Source organism: Alosa pseudoharengus, unplaced genomic scaffold, assembly GCF_046254945.1.
Source record: "Alosa pseudoharengus isolate Yale_2024_CS ecotype anadromous, Long Island Sound unplaced genomic scaffold, YU_APseudo_1.1 YU_APseudo_1.1_scf_6, whole genome shotgun sequence".
In the NCBI taxonomy this organism is placed as follows: domain Eukaryota; kingdom Metazoa; phylum Chordata; class Actinopteri; order Clupeiformes; family Clupeidae; genus Alosa; species Alosa pseudoharengus.
Window position 1 is genome coordinate 39,668,307 of NW_027468848.1, and position 20,360 is coordinate 39,688,666.

Here is a 20,360-nt window from a genome sequence, read left to right on the forward strand (position 1 = left end):
TGGAAACTAATGGTATTCTTACCCAATACCCAACCCAAAATCACTTCTCAAAGATAGTAGGAAGAAGTTAAAATTATCGTAAAGAGGCAAATACATTTAATTTAAACAGCAACTAAAACACTGAATTTCTTAAGATTGAAAAATATATTAGAATTGGTCTCACTGTTTTATAATTATGTTTGCTAGAGTATACATACTGTATATCTACAAACTGGAATTTTATGTAGATCCCTCGATTTGAACTTGAAATGGACACCTCTCTATTTAAATTCAGGGAAATCACCTGGACAATGGTGACACATACCACAGGGGATTTGCCATGGTATGGCATGTTATGATGCTGACGCAGCTCCAGGGTGGTTGAGTCACTGGGAGGCTTGCTGTTCATGCTGCTGTTATTAGACTGTGATAAATCGGCCTCCTCTCTGCCCGCAGTCTTCCCATAGAGAGGGTAGTGAAAACCTATTGGAGGAGACACACACAGATGCTGAAAATAACCATCTACTCGCCCAACTTCATTCTAATACATTAGGTCAACGGGATGGTTACATTATTGTATTATGGCCAACAAAACACTGACATACTGTAGGTGGACTGTGGTATCCCCAGCTAATTAGCATCACCTGACCAGGCATGTCAAACATAAATTGCTTCATAGGTTGCTTTTGCCATAACACTAAGACACATGGATTGTTTGCCCCAGAATACATTGTCTGCATTGGATTTATCACAAAAATGAGTCAGGATGCCAGCCCGACTGTTATATCATGTTTATCATATTTATCTGCATCATATATCAACTTAAATCCACACAACTGAGTGCAGAAAGGAACGTGTTGATGGTGCACCATCAAAATCTTTTTTTGTCCTGCACCTGCCAGAAGGAGGGATGTGCACAAAATAACTTTTTGTTGAACGCACCATCAAAATCCAACATGAAAGCAATGAGTTACCACACAATTTCTTCCTCCCAAATGTTTGAAAGCAACAAAGACCATACAAAGCTCACTGAGAGATTTGTTCCTACAGGACCCCAAACAAATCTACTAATTGGCCATATGGAATATGTAGACATGTTCGAGCCCCTATAAATAACCCTCTCAGACACACAAGTCACAGATGTACTAACCTTAAAGGAACACACCAACATTTTGGGAAATTAGCTTATTCACTGTCTCCGCCAGAGTTGGATAAGATGACACATACCTTTCTCATCTCTATGCGTGCAGTAACTCAGTCTGACGCACCCATGTAATAGAGACGAGAAGGGTATATATCATCTTCACTAACTCTGGGGGAGATGGTGAATAATAATAATGTTGGCGTGTTCCTTTAATAAATAAATGTTAAATTCAATTTAAAATATAATGCTATTAGAACATATTCAGTGTTTATGGTTGTCTTGACTTAACTTTACACATTTTAGACCTTTAAAATCATGCAGTTAAGATTTTTTAATTCAATTTCAAAGTCGATATCAATCTTGTGCTACCACATTGACATACATGGTCTTACCTGCGTAGCTTGATACTAGTGCTGGAGACATGACCCTGTAGGCATGGTTACTGGGATCACACAGGTGCAGGTAAGGGTAGGAGTGCTGGTACTGGACGTATGATTGCTGCGGGCTCAAAGCAGAGGCCTCAGATCCCAGAGTCGTACTCTTCAACTCCTCGGTCACTTCCCCCGACGCGTCTTGATCATCAGTTTTCTCAGCGTCGTCCTGGTCATTCCCAAGAGCCTCTGGCCTCTTGTTTAACAATTCCGCTCCCATCTTACTGCCTGACTCCAGAGGCGCGTCCAGATCTTTAGCCTTGTCTGAATGGAGCTCTGCACAGCCCTTGCTGATCTCCTGATTCAGCAGAGTGGCATATTTGGCATGGTAGGGCCTGGCCCAGCAGAGAGACTCACAATCCTACATCAGGAGGAAAGACTACTATCAAACGTAGGGTATACTCATTTCCTTCTTTGTGGTTGGTGTATATGACACATTTCATGTGTTTATCAAGTGTGACCAGGACACTAATCATCCATTATTGGCGATGATTTTTCTAAAGATGCTTACATCACATGTGTGCAAAATCCAATATAAAAACAGTTATGAATCAGCAATGGGACTGATAAGATTACATGACAAAAATATTGGTGCTTATGATTTCAAACATTTTAGCATGGTAGATTCTCCTCACCATATTAATTATATTCTTCATATATCTCAGCATTGCCATGAATGTCAGCATCAACTAGAGAACACATTATGGCCACTTACATTAACATGTGACACATTTGAGTCCACTGGGATCTGCTCAGTCAACTCTTTGCCAGATCTGAGCTCCTCAGGCTCTAGCCTCTGGTCTTTCATCATTGTGATGAGGGCAGATTTAACCTGCTGCTTCTCCAGCTCTAGGTAAGGGTGGCCAACCTTGCTGCCACTGCTTTTGACTGTGTTGACACCTTTAGATATCACACCCGTTAATGGCACCTCTCTCACATCCTCTCTCTGCTGTTCTCTGAGCTCCAGCTCCCGCACAGCTTGCGGGCCCTTCTGTTTGTTCTGTTGCATGTCCTCAGACCCGGCCTCCATAGGCGCTCTACCGTGGGAACCGGCTGACAGAGTTAGCAGCTTTTGATCCACTTTGATACTTCGAGAATACTGTCCATAGTATAGCGACTGAGCTAGTGCAGTCTGTGTGTCAGTGATGGCCATCTGAAGCTGTGACTGGGTGCCAGAGGGGCATATGTCCTTTTTCTTAGTGTCGGCTGAGTCTGTGATTTTAAATTCCTCTGCAACCTCCTTCAAATCGTCCTTCTTTGTTTTTCCGTCGTATGCTGCAGAGACCTTAGGAAATGTGGAGGGGTTGGCCTGCCCCGCGTGCACAAACCCCTGAAGACAGTAGGAGTCATAACCATGATATAGGGGGGAGGACTGGGCTTCCTTCAGTGCACCAGGGACAATCCTGGCATTTGCACTGTGGCCAGGGTTTGGCTCTGTAGCAGCATTTACCTTCAACTTTGTGTTTAAGCGGCCATCTGAACCACCATCATCTGCTGCATCTGAGATGTCTGAGTACGCTGGGCTGTTGGTCTTACTGGTGGGCCCCTCCCCATTGGCCAGAGTACTGGAGTCAAGTCTAGAGCAACCTCCAATGGAGGGACTGGGGGCATTGTCAGTGAAGGTGTACACTTTGTCTGCCTCTGCTCTTATGCTTGCCATTCGGCTCTCCTGAGTTTCATTTGGACCATTGGAGACCTCCTGCTTACTCAGATGTTCCTTCAGGAGGCTGATAGAAAAGTCTTTTCCAATGCCTTTTGAGTCCTCCATCTTTACATGTACATGTTCAGACTTTGTACTCCTGATGTCCTTACAATGTCTGTCTTTCAGTCTTTGTTTATCTTTTCTTTTGCCTTCTTTGCATGTGGCCAGCAGGGTCAAACTTGGCAAATTAGGCTGCAAAATCATGTCCAGTTTTGGTTTGATGGGTTTTAGAGAGAGGCTCTTGGCTTTTGTTAGAGCCACAGTGGGCGATGAATGGTGACAGCTGGCCTCAGCGCTGTTTGCAGAGAACGTTGTTGTAGGAATGGCAATAAGCTTTGGTGGAGCGGGAGGCGTCACGATAAACCTCCCAGCCCTAGCCTTTGATGAGCATTTCTCAGCTTTGCCCATTTCTTTTTTACTCAGGTCATCTACCTCACGCTTGTCAATCACATCCTCCGCCTCCAGCTTTGGCATTTCGACTGAGGAGCTGCGATCTGCAATGAGACAATTCTCTAAAACCACTGTCATGTTCGAGATGATTGGTAGGTTGCTCAAGTCATCTGCGGGGCCTTCTTTGGTCACTGCATGCCTTCGTGATTTAGAGGCCATTATGAGGCCCGGCTCGTTATTCAGCATCATCTTTCTGCCCTTCGAGGGGCCCAGCGCTCCAAGCTTGGGTGGCGAGTTTGCTTTCTTCGAGGAAGAGGTGGTGGCCTCAGTGCAGCTGAAAGCCAGGCCTCTCACGGGGCCCCCCTCCTCCTCATCCGTGAGCCGCTCTTCGTTCTCCACCTCAAACTCCTGCTTCCTGTCTGTGTCTAAGTGCGCGTGTGACTGATGGTACCGCAAGCCATTGATGTGCTTGTACTTCTTGTTGCAGTTTGGGTGCGGGCAGTCAATCAGCATCGGTGAGGGACACGCTTGATCAAGGAATACTGGATCAGACTTCCCCTGCGGTGTGGATGGTGCGCTTCGGGATTTGGCTCGTATCCGTTTCCCGTTCCCATTCTTAATGTCCTCAGTGACTAATGTCAGATCCAGGTCAGCGGGAGCTTTGATTTTCCTCTTACCTTGTGACAGTGGACTAGTCTTGAGCTCTTCCTCAGTGTAGTAGGGAGGTGTCCTGCAGTTGCTCAGCAGGTTCAAGCTGCCTCTGCGTCCTTTGCTGCTCATTCCAACCCCGCGTCTCTTGTGGGGCAGTGCTCGGACTTTAGGAAGCACCGGCTCTACGATGGCCTGCTCTGGAATAGCCAGTCGCATGCGCTTGCTGCGGCCACGTCCTCCTTGTGTCTCAGCATCAGTGGTTGGTGAGTCACAGAATCTAAAAATGAAAGCAGGCCGACATTGTGATAGTATTTTATTGACAAAACAACACATATTTCCTTTTGTATTTACTGTGCAGCTTGCAGGTTGCTGAATAGTCGGCTCTTGTTTATTCAAGTCCAGACAGTAGCAGTTGCAGTGAGTGAACAGTCAAGGTTTTCTGTTGACTGTCATCAATGCCAGATGCAGTTATTCACACAACAAAATGATTTACCTTGGTGGTGCCCAGTCATGTTTCGTACAGTCCAGGAGGGTTCCTACATATGTCCTCTTCCTCCATGTAACGTTAACTACAAGTACACCTATAATTGAAACATTTATTTATTAGGTACAGTGATCTTCCAGCATGACCATTTAGATGCACACAATTCTATAGAACAGAAGTATTTACAAAAAGCCTTATATATACATATTACAATCATCAATATGATATACAACTGGCTGTAAAAAAAAGCAACATGTTGATGGCAGAAATTGAAGTGATACCATGCTGTACAGCCATTAGTTGTGTCACATTACACCATGGCAACAATTCTTGGGATATTTCAAATTTAAGTTTAAATTGTAAAAGACAAATGGATTGTTGGCAGACTGTTTGTATCATAGTCCCAAATCTAGGCTTTCCTCTGTGATAGGTTTCCTCTGTGTATGTGTGGGGTGAGTAATAAAATGGTGGTTAGAAATTACCATGTGCTTAATTAATATGTATCCAGTGTCTGTGCTTCCCTGAAATAGCAGAGTGGGGGATCCCTTGATAGCTACAACAAGACTAATAAATGTTCTTTCCAAAGTATTGCTTCACTTTCACAGCATTATTAATTGTATACATGTAGGGGTACTCATACAACAAAACAGTTCAGAGTAGCTGAAACTACACTAATTTAAAAATGTTCCATTACAAAACCAGATTTACAGCCATAAAAACTGAACTGCCGTAGCCTACCAGGCAATGGAAAATTCATAAAAAATATATTTTGCTCTAAAGACCATAACCAGCCACATTTTTACACATTTGTAAACACACAGGTGTTTTAGTCTCATCACTGTCTTTGGCTATAAACTGTTGTGGCAGGCATCTTGCTGTGATTTAATTAAGCAATATGACACGAGTGGGAGTGGGGTTGGTAACGGATATTTCCACGGCTGTAATTCAGCTGTAGCTACGTAGGCCGAAGGCAATTACAGCTATGGGGATATCCTTTACCAACCCCACTAGCACGAGTGTCACATTGCATTTATACATAAGAGCATGAAAAACTATGAATCCATAAGAGTGGAGCTGGGATCAGGACCATGGACAGCATCATTTTGCAATGCCAGCCATCTAAAGGCCTTCAGATGCCTACATGGTTATCATTGAGGTTTGCCACACAACTACTGGATTTGGGCCTCAACTGTATGCAGAGTACATGTTTCTTCTGAGAGAACAAAGTGCATTCAGATCTGCAAGACATGGTCAATTTAATTGATAATGAAGAACTATCATTAAGTTAAAAAAAGACTTGTAACAGCAGTACGTGTTATGCTATGATACTATACAGAGCTCTATTCAGTAAATTGAATTTAACTGAAATACTTTCCTGCTTGGGAAGTCATTGATGGACATACCCCATCCTGCACTTTGGAGACATTCAGCAACCTGACTATATCACTACACAGAGCCGGGACACCCCTCACTAGCCATGTAATATTACTGCATTTCCCACAGAGAGGTTCTAGAATATCTGTACACCCCAAAAGCTGACAGTGGTAAGTCATGAAATGTTTGACACTGGACCATAAACTGACTGATGGCTTTGAGTCAGGACTACCAAAAAAATCAGGACCAAACATTGTTTGTCACATTTCATCATTCTAACTTCCGTTTCTAGCTTCCAGTGAGGGAGAGTTAAATGAAACTCACCCTCTTCTGTTTCATGCCACACGATGCCCTCCAGATTGACACTGGTGCCCGGCTGGCACGGCCCCATTTGTGCTGCATCACTGGCCTTCCCTGGCTCCTGAGTGTTGGTTCCAACCGAGCGGGTCCGCACCTGCAACAGCACAGAGTGAAGGGGAAGTAAACAGCTGAATAAGGTCAGCAGAGGAGTCACTTGGTACCATGTCAGGGTTAAGGTGGTTTCGAGAGGATAAAAGTCCAAACGGAACATGCCAGGTGAAGTAAAGTCATCCAGATGTTTTTGAAACAAATGAGTCTGTCCACTTTACTTCAGTGTAATTACCCTACTGGTCAGGGGAGTCTGTTTCTACAGCACATTTCAGTGCATTACCAAAATATTGACCGATAGTATTTCTCATTTTTTCTCTCATCCTCACTTCTATCAGTGTTATGTGACCACATGATAATAATATTCTTACCTGTAATGATGCTATCCAATTCACTATTACAAAAAAAGTGGCAAACAATGACATGACATCCATCAGCAATTAGACTTTAGCTTCATACATGATAATTCAATAGCTCATGTGTGCCTGTTGCATTCTATAGAATTACAGGTGATATGTTATAAAAATGATTTTACTTGAATAACATTGACATTTTCCCTTTTTTAGTAAATGCCACTGGAAGTGAATGCCACCAGTATGATGTAGGCTTTGTGTTTCTACTCAACACATCATGTAAGGTATGATATGCAATTTCATGTGGGCTTGATAGTGGTGATGCATCATTCATATTCACTGTCACAAAGAATTACATTTAGATGTATTACATTGCATAACCAAAGTCCTAATAATGTTGCAAATCAAGTGCTATTTGTTCTCTGCTCTGTTAACAGCTAAAAGTAAACAATGAAAATAACTCTTAGGAATAAACAGCCATTTCCAAGTCAATTAAGTCGTTCATTAAATTTGTTTTAGTGTTAACATAGTACATATTTTCTCTTGTCTTTGACTAAATGTTTCCACACAACTGTCAGATCATTGGCTATTTGATGATTCTCAGTTAATATTGATATAGAAGACTACAGAAGAAATGAGGCTTCTTGGCACCTCTTTATCCCTCTGTCTTGGTTGCACTGCTTTCTCTTTGCCATCACCTACACATTGCTGTACCATTAACAAACATTTACTTGACAAATCAAAAAAGATAGAAAGGGATGGTGCAATATGTAAAACAACATAAGAATGGATCTGATCTGAGTAGCAAAAGGCCTTGGATAAATGAGGGCAAGGAGGTAGAGTTAGCCAGCCATCACCCCACACCAATAAAACAGTAAATAACGTTTGACAACAACCTGCAGAGGAGGCCACACAATGATGCCTTTGTGAAAGAAGGACAGTCTCAGGGAAACGACAGCCAGACACCAATTGGAGGAGCGTCAGGAGTACTATTTAACAATGGAGGAAGGCACTAGGCACTACTTGCAAATAGACCTACAATCCATGTTTTTGACTGCACAAAGATAAGATAAATGCAACATGTCTACTTGGACCATTTCATATGAACAGCCTCAGTAAACTTTAGAGAGAGAGGCACTGACAGTATTCGTTCATCCACAAAATTATTTAATCTGGTTTAAATCAAATGTATGCAAGCTGAGAGAGTCCACATAATAGCCTATCTCAAATTTATATTAGGCACAAAGAGTCAGACGTTTCAAAAAATAAATATATTTGTAATCACCAACAGGCTACAGTGTCATGTTGGTTGAAAAGATATCTACCTTAAAAAACCGTGTTTTGACAACATGACAGAAAAGGAAATTTCGGACACCTTTGTAAGGATGTTTCTGGCCTACTCCACCCAGCCACTTAAGCTATCGCCACGATGCTTTTCCTCTGTTATTGGGGGTATTTTCATAGATGGCATGGTAATTCAAGCTGACACACCTCCATGGCGACATCGAGGTATCCACAGATCCAACAACCAGCTGACATTTTGACACATTAAATATGGAAAAAATAATTTGTCTACACATACAATAAACAAATGCCGACGAGTATTTGAAAATATCCCACCGTCTCCTTCTTACCGTTTTCTGTGTCCTCGCCGGTGCGTCAATTTCCTCGATCTTGTTCACAACAATAGCGCTGCCCATTATCCGAGCGCCCACTCCCCCTTTGCTGTCTCCCATTTCACTGTCTTCACTGTGACATGGATTCTCCTCACCTTCGACAGCGCAGTCATTCTCAGACGCACGCACTCCACTAAAATCAAGGCTGGCCAGTGCATCACCTTGCTTTTCCTTTCTCGTCCTGACAGTATCCCTCTCCCTCTTCAAAGTCCTGCTATGGTTTTTACCCCTTTTCTCCTCTTTGCCTTTGGCGCAAGAAATGGTTACATCACTTGTGTTTAGCTTGCTGTTCTCCTGGTCCGCTGCCGAATTCATTTCAGTAGCCTCTCCGAGGCGTCCTTGACTTTCCTGTCGTTTACCGATGCATACTTTAGGAATTCCGTACAGCGTGTCAAGTGATAGAATTTTATCCTTCACGTTCGAAGAGTTGCTCTTTTTCACTTTAAATTTCTTCGACTCCTTGCATGCATTTCCCCGGGCTACAGAAGGCGGCTGTGCGGATGGATTCGTAAGGCCATCCAATACTGTGGTCGCACAACTGAAGGCTAAATCCTCACACCGTTTTACGTTGCTTTTTATGCTCAAAACGCGATTCATCTCCAATTTGCGTTGATCTTTCTCCAGATCAGCATCCAAATTTATAATCAGATTTCCGAGACCAATCTCCCAGTCATCGCCACTGTCGTAGGTGTCGACTCCGTTTGCCTTAATACTCTCGTCAACTGATGAAATGACTGACATTCTCGAGATAGGATTTCTGACAGAAAAACGGTGATGAATCCTAAATCAAGTGGGAGGGCGAGAATTAATGAGGTCCAATTGCACCTGGCAAGTGGAACACTATTTTCGGCTATTTGCTGTATCATTATCCTAGAACTAAAGCCTTTAGGGAGGCTGGCGCAATCTAAAGGTTTATTTAGTCATAATTTGGGGATATTTAAATGTCTTCATCTGTTAATCAAGTAGGCTACCACCTTGTGTTACTGCATAGGCCCACTACAATGATTTAATCTATATTAGAATCTATATTAACGGTGTCTCCATAATATAAACTTGAATAAAAAAAAACTTTATATACCTTTCCCCCCAGACATTTATTTTATTTTGAATCTGTAATATATTCTGAAAATAAACACAATTATTTTGACATGACTTGTGATTGTCATTGTTAATTTCTTTGTAGGCCTAGTCTTGTGCAGAAGATATAGGCCTACACAAGAAAGCTATTCCATGTAGGGTAGAATCAGGCGATCAGAGAAGCAATTATTCAAATCAGACTCACCAATCCTCACATAAACTGTCTAATAGTTTCAACTGGATATGCAATAAAGCATGCATATTTGACAGCCCCTCTGCCCCAAAAGGCCTTGTATGATAGTTACATATATTGCTGTTGTTTATGTTTTTAATAATATTATAATACTAATACTAATATAGATAATAATATAATATTAAAAGATAATAATGATAATATCATGAGAAATCACTGACAACCTGCCACCTCTGTCTGAGCAAAATCTACTAAAATATCCAAAATGCCTCTAAAATAAAAGAAACACCCCAAATGAATGTGACAATCACCCTCTGTAGTCCTCCACCAGCTCCACTTGGTTTTAAACAGAACAACAAAGGCAGGGCAGCACAATGACTCTTCAATTCCATAACCGTGTCATCTCCTCCAACAGCCTGCGCTCTCGGCCCTCACCACAGCGCTCTCCACGACATCTCTTCTATCTCGCCCTCCCTTTGGCACCGATAGTCATCCATTTAACCATCAGAGTGGCACTACCGGCACTCTCCAGCAGAGGGGCACTACGCTCTCCACAGCACCCAGCCCTCAACTCCCACACACTCACTGGCTGGACACTCCACTCTGTGTGCCATGGAGAAGCACATCCTAGTCAAAGGCAGATTCCCTAACCACGCAGGTAGAGTCCCATTTGTCCCATTAATAGACGATGCTGGTCTGGTATGATCGAGCAGATTATTTGAATAATTTATTGTGAACAAGGCTATTTTTCCTGATATTTGAGATTTGATATTTTCATGCAATGTTTATCTGTTGTTACCATTCTCACAGGATTTTTGATGTAGGCCTACAGTAAAAACACAACAGGATCAGATGAAACAACAGAGCAAGAGAGTTGAGAGAGGGAGAGAGAGAGAGAGAGAAAGAGAGAGAGAGAGATGGCTTAGTATTGTGGAACCCTTTTGCTTCCATCAAGTATTCGTTCCTTTAATAAGGTTTTGTTCCCAGCGTGGTTCTTCTCCAGGGAACCATCCTGAGATGTTCTCTCAGATCCCCTCTCCTATCAGAATAGCCGCAGCAGGAGAGCACTGAAATGAAGGCTGGCCCAGGCGAGAGGTAAATCACTGACTAGCTGATAACCAGTGAAGAGCCGAGGACTGTGCGGCTTCACTGTCATGAGGACGAGGACCAGGATGCAGCAAGCCCTCCATACTACTGTGCCAGCTTTGAAGTCTCTTTTAGTGGGCCCTCATGGAGAAATACTTTGCCTATGATGACTGTGTCTTATCCAACCAGAGAAGGAAGCACACCGGAGCCAGGCCAATGTGTGCGACCTGCAAGGCAGCTTCAGGAAGTAGTTTTGTGCCACTGCGGTAAGCTAACCCCCAAAATGTGGTTGTTTCCATGCAACAAAAATAAAACTATAGCCTACACATAGTAATTGCATGTGCAATCCTATACAGTTATTTCTTAATCATTAATCAACAAATTAATGCAGAAAGCAAGTTCAGTAACACATAGAAATAGTTCTTTTTTTGTTTTGGATCGGGGGGGTGGGGGGGCTTCTGCATAGTGTTTGAATAGTAAGTATTTGTTTTACCGCACTGCTTAGGGGACTTTGTCATGTATTTCTGAACCTGTTAGGCAAACAAGAACAGTAATTATTTACTTTGTAAAAATTGTGTCCATATTATGTTGAGTGAATTGTAGATCCATTGTAGATTTCCACTCAATTTTAATCTCAAAAGTGATACCTTTAATTTATCATTCTCTCTGAAGTTGGCGTTAGGTAAAACAGATTTTTAACACTAAAGCGCCATGAGACATATGCAATGTTTTGGTGCTCTGTAAGTAATATTAAATTTAAATTAAATTGAATGTTTTTCTTATTTATCTATTTATGATCTTTTTCTTATTTATCCTGTATTATTTCACTATCATTTATTAATACACATCATTATTATATATTGTTATATTATTATATATTTAAATATATCTCTTATAGTTTTACCTTCTTAGATTACCACAAAACCCAATCTTAAAGCGTTTTTAATTATCAAAAACCCAAGATGAAAATGAGCCTCATGACCTCAGAAAACCAATGAAGGGTGTTAAATTAACCCCCCACACCAAATGACAGTATCAGAGTGCTGTTACCTGAGACGATGCCCAGACAGGTGTGCTCAGTGGAGGCTGAGTCTAGCAGGAGGCACAGCAGACTTGTGCTTAGCCGTGCTCCATGACCGAACAGCAACCCAACTCGCAGGCCTTTCAAAACATATCCAAGTGTGTCAAAGCTGCTGTCAAAAATGGTGCACAGGGATACTGGTAAGGTGAATTAGACAGTTGAGAGACCACGGGTTTAATGCTGTGTTCTGTCAACTACAGAGGCAAGCATGGAGCCCTTCATTATTTTATGGAGCTTAACTCAGACATTTGGTTTTCCTGAAATATGACTGGAGTGTTTTCTATCTGTGTCTGTAAGTTCAGCACAATTGTGGACACTTGTGTTTAAATCTAATGTATGGAGATGTAAACCACATTCTGCAGTTCCGACACTGAAAATGGGGTAGAGGAAAAACAGCGCAGAACCGTCCCAGCCAGTGGAAGTGCATCTATAGAGCCACAGTCTGAGCTATTGAGGAGAAGACGGAAACCAGCCCTCATCAGGTATGACACTTGTGTATCTATTGTAGACGAGATCATTGGGATTTGAAATAACTGTATACTCTGTGGTGTTTTCGCAAGATTAAATATACCTTGAAATCAGTCCTGTTTTTTTAATTATTCTGTGTGCAGTTCAAATCGTTGTTTCGCTCCATCTGTAAATGAAACCCATTTGTTTTGAGGGTGATATCATGAACCTTTTCATTAGGTCAAAAACATTTGATCCTTCACTTCTGTCACAAGTTCAAAGTGACACAGAAGCCAAACTCGAGAGGAAAAAGTCTCAGTCTAATCAGGTCAGTCTTTCTAAGCACAATGACTAAAAAGCCTAAGGCCAAGCTCATCTTCATTTTATTCATTACGTCTAGTGATCTTATAATGAATTTATGCACCAGTGGATAATATGAGTGTCTTTATTTATAACCAATTTCAGTTTTCCAAAACAAACACCCAGTACCACAAACTTTTTAAAGAGGTCAGCAAGGATGAGCAGCTGAGGCAAAGTAAGTTGCTGTTTTTGAGACACAAAGTATTGCCATTTTTTTACCCTCTCCCCAAGACCTTGTTCAGTGTGTTGGCTGATCTGTGTGTCTCTGGTCCTCAGGTTACACTTGTGCTTTACAGAAAGACATCCTCTACCAAGGCAGACTGTTTGTCTCCGATAACTGGATCTGCTTTCACTCTAAAGTGTTCGGCAAAGACACCAAGGTATGGTGTACTTGCTAGACAGGCACTAGGCCGTTATTGTCAAGCAACAGTTAGCAAACTCCCCACTGCCTGACTTTTAAAGACCTTTTGTAAGACTGTTAATACAAATGTTGAAGCCTCCATGTAAGGCTGGTAAAGAGGCGACTTAAAGGTGATGTGAAATACGAAACCACTGGGTGTATTCATGGAATATCAAATAGACATCAATGTTTGCTGAACCGTTTACAGCAATCAGTCATACTTATGTGGGATTTGCTGTTTATTGATATCAGATACCAATCAGATTCCTTTTGGAAGGACATGCTTAAACTTGATGCCTACTCTAGTTCTGCCAAATAATTCCTCAGACGGTTTTCTCATCTCATGAAATACCGTTTGTTGCTTCTAGATTGTGATTCCAGTGCTTTCCGTAGCTGTCATTAAGAAAACAAAAACAGCCATATTAGTGCCAAATGCACTTGTGATCGCTACATCAAATGAACGTGTAAGTGAGGTCTCTCCGTTTCCTTTTGTCATATCTATTTTGAAACAAATTCTATGGACATATTTACTGGAATGTTCCAATGCTTTGTGATTGTTTTTCAGCATGTATTTGTCTCCTTCTTGTCTCGAGACACGACATACAAGTTCCTCATGTCTGTATGCTACCATTTGGAGGTAAGCATTTATTATTCTCAAAGCTCAAATTCTAAAAGTGGGACATCCGTGGGCTACTGGTTAGGGAATCGGCCTTGTGACCGAAAGGTGGCCGGTTCGATCCCGAGACTATAGGAAAAATGTGGACGGGGGGAGTGATCGAACAGCGTTCTCCCACATCCATGGATGAGGTCCCCTTGAGCAAGGCACCTAACTCCCAACTGCTACCTGGGCGCCAGGATTAAGGGCTGCCCACTGCTCCGGGTGTGTATGTGTGCTCCTAGTAGGGATGTAACGATTACCGGTATAATGGTTAACCGCGATAAAAATGTTGACGATAACAATTACCATTTTCTTTTGAAATATCATAATTATCACGGTTGATTACCGCGGTGTTGAAACCGTGTGTTTAATCCTTCCCAGCTTCATCCGAGCCTGCTTTTAACATACAGTAGGCCTGGTACAATGAAACAAAACTGGTACCCTACTGATTCTGTTGTCTAATTGATTGTTTTAACTGCGATTCGGATTAGGCTACACCTGATTTTAAAAGGCGGAACATTTTCACCGCAAAACGTGCACTGTATCATTTAGCTACTCTGCGTCTTTTTATGTTCGCGTCCACATTAAATCCATTCCACTCATGTTATCAGGAAAACACAGTAGCCTAAAGTTTTATTTTGAACACTTACTTTGGTCTCACTCATTGGGTCCAAATAACAGAAATAGCAAACTCCAAGTCATGGTAAGGTAAGTTAAGCTATGAGTACATAACCAATTAAACATGAAAAAGTGAACGGTGTAGGCCTATCAGTGCTTTCTGAACATATTTTTAAAACACACTTTTAAAAATACCATGATAATACCGAAAACCGTGATAATTTTGGTCACTATAACCGTGAGGTTAAATTTTCATACCGTTACATCCCTAGCTCCTAGTGTGCTCACTGCTCTCTCTGAGTGTGTGTGTTTGATTGGGTGTACACTGTCGGTGTGTAGTACACTACCCCCAGATGGGTAAAATGCAGAACACAAATGTCTTGTATAAACCTGATTTATATTTACATTTACAAAAGGAAATCATGTATATATAATGTGAAAAAGTTGAATCATTATAATCTGATGAAGGGTTGTTTCTGAAACACTGTTTATGGTCTTTTGCCCACCTAATTTGTAGCTGTTTTATTTTATTTTAAAGACTTGTCTCCAAAATGTTTTTTGTTCTTAAAGAATAATTTCATAAAGATGTGTTGCTCACACTATACTCATGCACTGGCTCAAATGTGTCTGAGGAAATGACTTTACAAAAGGGAAAGGGAAGCCTTTAGTTTATGACATTCAGGCTTTTGCAGTTGCTTTACTTCTAGAGCATGATTTAACCTGTCCAAAGAGTTCAGAGTTTGATGCCACTCAATGTGTGGACAAGACTCTCCCCAAAGCAAAGCAAACACACTGCACACTCAGGCCCAGGACTGTTCCCTCTGTTGCTGACTGTTTCATTTCCAGGAGAAGAGTACAGGAAACAGCCCCATGGCGTCTTCAGCAGAGTGCAGCTTCAGAGTGGAACCTGCTGCTACCCTGCCTCTGGTCAGGGAACTTCATTTGACGTTCTAGACTAATTCTTCCGTTATGTCACAACTTGCACTCTAAACCCAGAGTCTCTCTGCTCAACTATTCTTTTTGAAGATAAAACTCGCCCATTTAAGCAGTCACATACTAAATGTCAGATTATTTATGAACTCTTTGGCGTGACTCTGTATGAGCCCTTAAACTTATGTCGAAGCCTTTTGTACAATATTTTTGGGAATTCTTAGGCCTGGCTATCAGACTTTCAAAAGTTTTTAGTTTTGAAAAAGCCTAAGACACTTCTTGCAAAGTATGCTAAACATGTGTTTATGAATGGAACACCTCCTTTGGTCTCCTTGTTTCAAAGTCTGTCTGAATTTCTAAAAAGCACTGTTGTTGACTGTGTTGTCCATCTGGGCAGGACTTCTGTGCGGACTTCTCTGATCTGGACGGGAAGGTGAGGAAGAGGAGGCAGGAGATGGAGGACAGCAGCAGCTCGGACTCACACTCTCCAGACTCTCAGAAGATGGCTGGTATGTTATCCTACTCTTTTTTTTAAGAGCACAGACATGGTTGTTTGTTTGTTTGTGGCAAACCAGTTTTATGAAACTGAATTTATGCAAATGTGCAAATCAATTATCCGTTGAAATGAATGTTTAATATACATTGCTTCCAAGCAACAACAATAACAACATGTTACAATCATATAGCAATCTGGAGTATATAACTCATGAGTCTGAACAGGGTATCTGTATCACCTGTTATGTGTGGCGTGGTGTTGGGCAGTGTCACCACATGGTAGGTGGTGGGTGTGGGATCGATCCCAAAAATGAGTCTCTGTGACTTTGGATAAAAGCATCTGCTATATGCACCTCTCATCAATGTGTGAATCATAGAGAAGAAGCTAAATAACTCATGGGGTTCCTGTCACTAACAGCTGTTATGGGATGGAAGGTGTACTCACTGCACACTGTCCCCACTCTTTATCTTTTGTCTTTGCAGACTACTCAAAGCTTCCCCAGACATTACTGAATGTGACTAAACCAGGAGAGCTGCCTGTTGTCCCTGAACCTCTCCAACACTCACCTGAGACAAGAAACACGCCCCCATATAATGGTGCTCTCATACAGTTGTGATTAATCCCGTAGATATTTAGCTACATACCACAGTAAAAATATGGCATAGCTTTAAGTTTAAACAATATGTTGGTTTCAACATTACTGATCAACCTGAAATGTTACAGTCTATCCATACTTTTGTTAGCACACTGGATCATCTTTCTTTCTGCACAGGTGTGCCTAGGGGTTTTGTGATTTATGGGAAACCATTTGGCAAAATAGTGACACAAACAAGTTGTTCACAGCACTGCTAACATTATCTTCTGTCTGTCGGCATATAAAGTCCACCTCATGCAGAATAATTGGCTATTGGTTTCTGGCTTTTTGGTTATTCGGAAATCAGCTTCAGTGGGTATGGTTATGGAATTTTGCAGACGCTTTTGTCTAAAGCAACTTACAGAATATGAACATTACAATAGTTAAAATGAACCATTTAAAAAAGTTGCTAAACCTGCATTATGCAAATTAAAAATAATAACAATAATATCAATGCAATCTCAAATAGCAATAATGAAGAAAAAAAACAGAAACCATAATATACAAACCATAACCATAACAATGAATTAATGAGGTGTAAACTGAACAGACAATGAGATGGTCTCCAGACTGACCTGCAGAGGAAATTCAAATTTGCTAACAGGTTTGTCTGGGCTCACCCAGGCTAGGATGTGTTGATTGTGCAGCACAAATCATTTTCATGCAAATCCTGTTAGGTATTACTAGGTCACCTGTGCCTAACTGAAGCAACACAGCCTGTTAGAGCCAGTGCAACAGACTGCTTGAGTGAAGCGTGCTGTGCTCCACAGGTGTGCCTGAGACCGCAGAGACAGCAGAGCTGGCATACGACATCAAATCCCTCAGACCCATCTCCCTCAGCGCGCTTCTCATGGTCTATCTGTTCTTGTGAGTTTCCCACACCATCACTCCTCTTTCACAATGTTAATGTGTGTCCTCTCATTGATAGTCATTTATTGAAAAAGTAATAGTGGCTCATTACTAACGCTGTCTTTTTTATGTCTTCATGAATAGAGTATGTGTTTTAGTCTTGTCCTCTTGCTACATGGCCTTCAGGATAGTTTCACTGGAGCAAAGACTGACCTCTCTGGGCTCCATGAGTGAGCCACCTGAAAATGGGTAAGAACAATGTGTGTTCCGGTGTACGTATATGCATGCAGGACATTTGTGCTGGAGATAATAATATGTTATTTCTAAGAATTAATTAAATGACCAGTTATCACAACTAGCCTACCTTTAAAAGCTAATGAAGAACGTTCAGTCTGTGTTTTAAACCATTTCCAGTCCCTTTTTGTTGGTTCACTGATCGGAACAGCACGAAAGGTTAATTTTGTTAATCACATTCTGTTGCAGAAACGACTACAAAAGAGATTACCTTGAAGATAATGCTGAAGTTTACTCAATGTTATCTATGAATATTCTGAAACTGGAAAAGGTAAGTGGATCTAGCTCTGTGTATGTCTTGGATAAATAAGGCCTGCTAAAAAAGGATCCATAAACATGTTCTGCAAACAGGAGCTCTGAAATACAGCAGGGCAGGTCATTAATCAAACATTTATAGTAACTGATCCACAAGTGGAAGTTGTATGGAGGTAGTAAGGTGATCTCCTGCCTAAAAGGGCATATCACCAGCTTAACAAACCAATGAACCTAAGTCTGAATTCACTGTTACACCATACATATTGACTTAAGGGTATCTCAAAGAAAGGAAAACACAATTAAACAACACATGGGTGTAGGTTTACATGGAGACCATGGTGACTTGTCCCTACCAATAGTTTAGCGAACTCATTCATATTATGTTTGTTGTGAAGATGTAGATGTATTCATTTTTATATTCTCATAAAGTGTCCATCTCCAGTACAACCAGTTCAGACATGCTATCATTTGATTAATCTGACGCTCACGTGAAGGTGTCAAAGCATATGGCTACCTGTCGCGTTTGTGGCAGACTCTGAAATGGCAAGCACCAAAGGGACACCAAAATGTAGCCAGAAAATAGAAGTAGCTAAACTGCTTTTCACTCTCCCTAGAACGTTTACAATGTCAAAATGCACCAACAGCATGTTACATGCAAAGATGAGTTTGGGGTCCTCTCAATCTCCACTATGCAGCAGATCTTGAACGTCATGCTACTTCAATTAATTGGGCACACATCTTTGAGTGCGCGCAAATGGGAGATAGTGGCAGGTTCCAGCTGGTTTCTCATTGCCAATTTTAATGTTAATATGTGTAGTTCATCTTTTAACAATTAGGTAAGGTCTGCTATATGACACAATGCAGGACATGATACAATAATAAGTCAGCTAACAACTGGTTTGTTCCTCTCTTCAACAGCTCCAAAGAAACTTGCAGAGATTGCTGGAGGAGACACAGTGATTTTTTCTGTATATGTCCTCTGTGTTAACAAACTGTGTAACTCTTTGTTGATCTTTGTTGACATGTAACCACACACACTAGCACGCACGCACGAACGCACGCACACACACACACAGAGCGAAAGAGAGAGAGACAGAGATATTTGTGTATATGACATTTATTTGTATAATTAATTCCCAAAGAATTAACAAATATACCAAGTTTTTTGTCTGTGTTTTTGGCTTCACACTATATATCACTGGTCATGTATTTTCATATTGTCTTTTCTCTATACTGTAAGTAGGTGACAAGTTATACAAACATACTTCTTTCTGAATGAATGAATAGGTAAAACTTTTTAAATGTTTTTAAAAAACCCAGAAATTCTTGTTTTACTCTAAAGTTTAATTACAAACCCATTACAATGGAGATGACAACCCTGGTGCTCAATCATGTTCACTAAGGGACTGTTCGTTATTTATTTAAGGGGCAACCGTAGGAGTTTTAGGAGCGTTAGTCAAAAAAGACGTGACCCTCCCTCGCCAGCAAGAAAAGTTTCTATGACCCTCCAAAGTGATTGAGAAAAAACGCATGACCCTCCCCCACAATTTATTGATGCCTTCTGTACTGGGTCAATTAGGACCGAGGTGAAGTTAGTTTGATATTTGATATTCGGATATTGGACAGATATTCATTTTTTTTAATGCGGCCGGTTTCACCCCGTGTTTGCAGACAATGTACAAACAGATGACCTGTCTACTTGCTCCCAGCCGTCATAGGGGCCGTCTATAAAGTACCTTCTGAATTACCTTCATAGTCTTTTTTGTCAATAGCTTTGGCATCATCTGACATAGTGACTCCAAACCAATGAAGAATAGTTAACTCATCAGACACACCTCTTATTTATAGCGACTGTATGCACACTGTATTTTATATGTTTTTTTTTTAAGAAAATACATTATTTAGATAGATAGATATAGATAGATACTTTATTGATCCTCAAGGGGAAATTCAAGAATTCAAGAATTCATTTCATATAAGAAACAGACTTATGAAATGAAGACAGACATAAAGAAAATACATTATTTAGATAGATAGATAGATAGATAGATACTTTATTGATCCTCGAGGGGAAATTCAAGAATTCATTTCATATAAGAAACAGACTCCTTTTTTTCAATACCTCCCAAGCCATATGACCTAGTGACTCCAAACCAATGCAGAATAGTTATCATATATGGGACTCATCAGACACACCTCTTTTTATAGCCACTGTATGCACACTGTATTTTATATATTATAAAGAAAATACATTATTTCCCATTAGGAATGGTCTCCTTTTTTTCAATATCTCCCAAGTCATGTGACTTAGGGACTCCAAACCAGTTATCCTATATGGGACTCATCAGACACTGTACATGTTTGTACATTGTCTGCAAACACGGGGTGAA

The 20,360-nt window shown here is 41.0% G+C and overlaps 2 protein-coding genes across 3 annotated transcripts in view; one reads left to right on the forward strand and one right to left on the reverse strand.

The window, feature by feature from the left end:
* Positions 1-9,333, reverse strand: part of znf608 (zinc finger protein 608) — an 11,845-nt gene extending 2,512 nt beyond the window's left edge. The window contains exons 1-7 of the mRNA XM_076271385.1: positions 8,581-9,333; positions 6,480-6,627; positions 4,791-4,878; positions 2,245-4,574; positions 2,066-2,117; positions 1,516-1,889; positions 305-462 (exon numbers count right to left, since the gene is read on the reverse strand). Of these exons, the coding sequence (XP_076127500.1) occupies positions 305-462; positions 1,516-1,889; positions 2,066-2,117; positions 2,245-4,574; positions 4,791-4,878; positions 6,480-6,627; positions 8,581-9,333 (3,903 nt within the window). The remainder of the gene's footprint in view (positions 1-304; positions 463-1,515; positions 1,890-2,065; positions 2,118-2,244; positions 4,575-4,790; positions 4,879-6,479; positions 6,628-8,580) is intronic.
* Positions 7,112-19,505, forward strand: gramd2b (GRAM domain containing 2B). Of its 2 annotated transcripts, XM_076269547.1 has the most exons (15): positions 7,112-7,200; positions 10,278-11,214; positions 12,392-12,511; positions 12,717-12,804; positions 12,942-13,011; positions 13,113-13,216; positions 13,605-13,700; positions 13,802-13,873; positions 15,359-15,439; positions 15,840-15,951; positions 16,421-16,534; positions 17,343-17,439; positions 17,566-17,670; positions 17,905-17,986; positions 18,889-19,505. In XM_076269547.1, exons 2-15 carry the CDS (start codon positions 11,093-11,095, stop codon positions 18,928-18,930), a joined length of 1,305 nt encoding a protein of 434 aa, XP_076125662.1. In that variant the 5' UTR covers positions 7,112-7,200; positions 10,278-11,092; the 3' UTR covers positions 18,931-19,505. The 2 variants fall into 2 exon arrangements, with proteins under 2 accessions (XP_076125662.1, XP_076125663.1); XM_076269548.1 differs by lacking the exon at positions 15,359-15,439.
* The last annotated feature ends 855 nt before the right edge of the window (positions 19,506-20,360 follow it).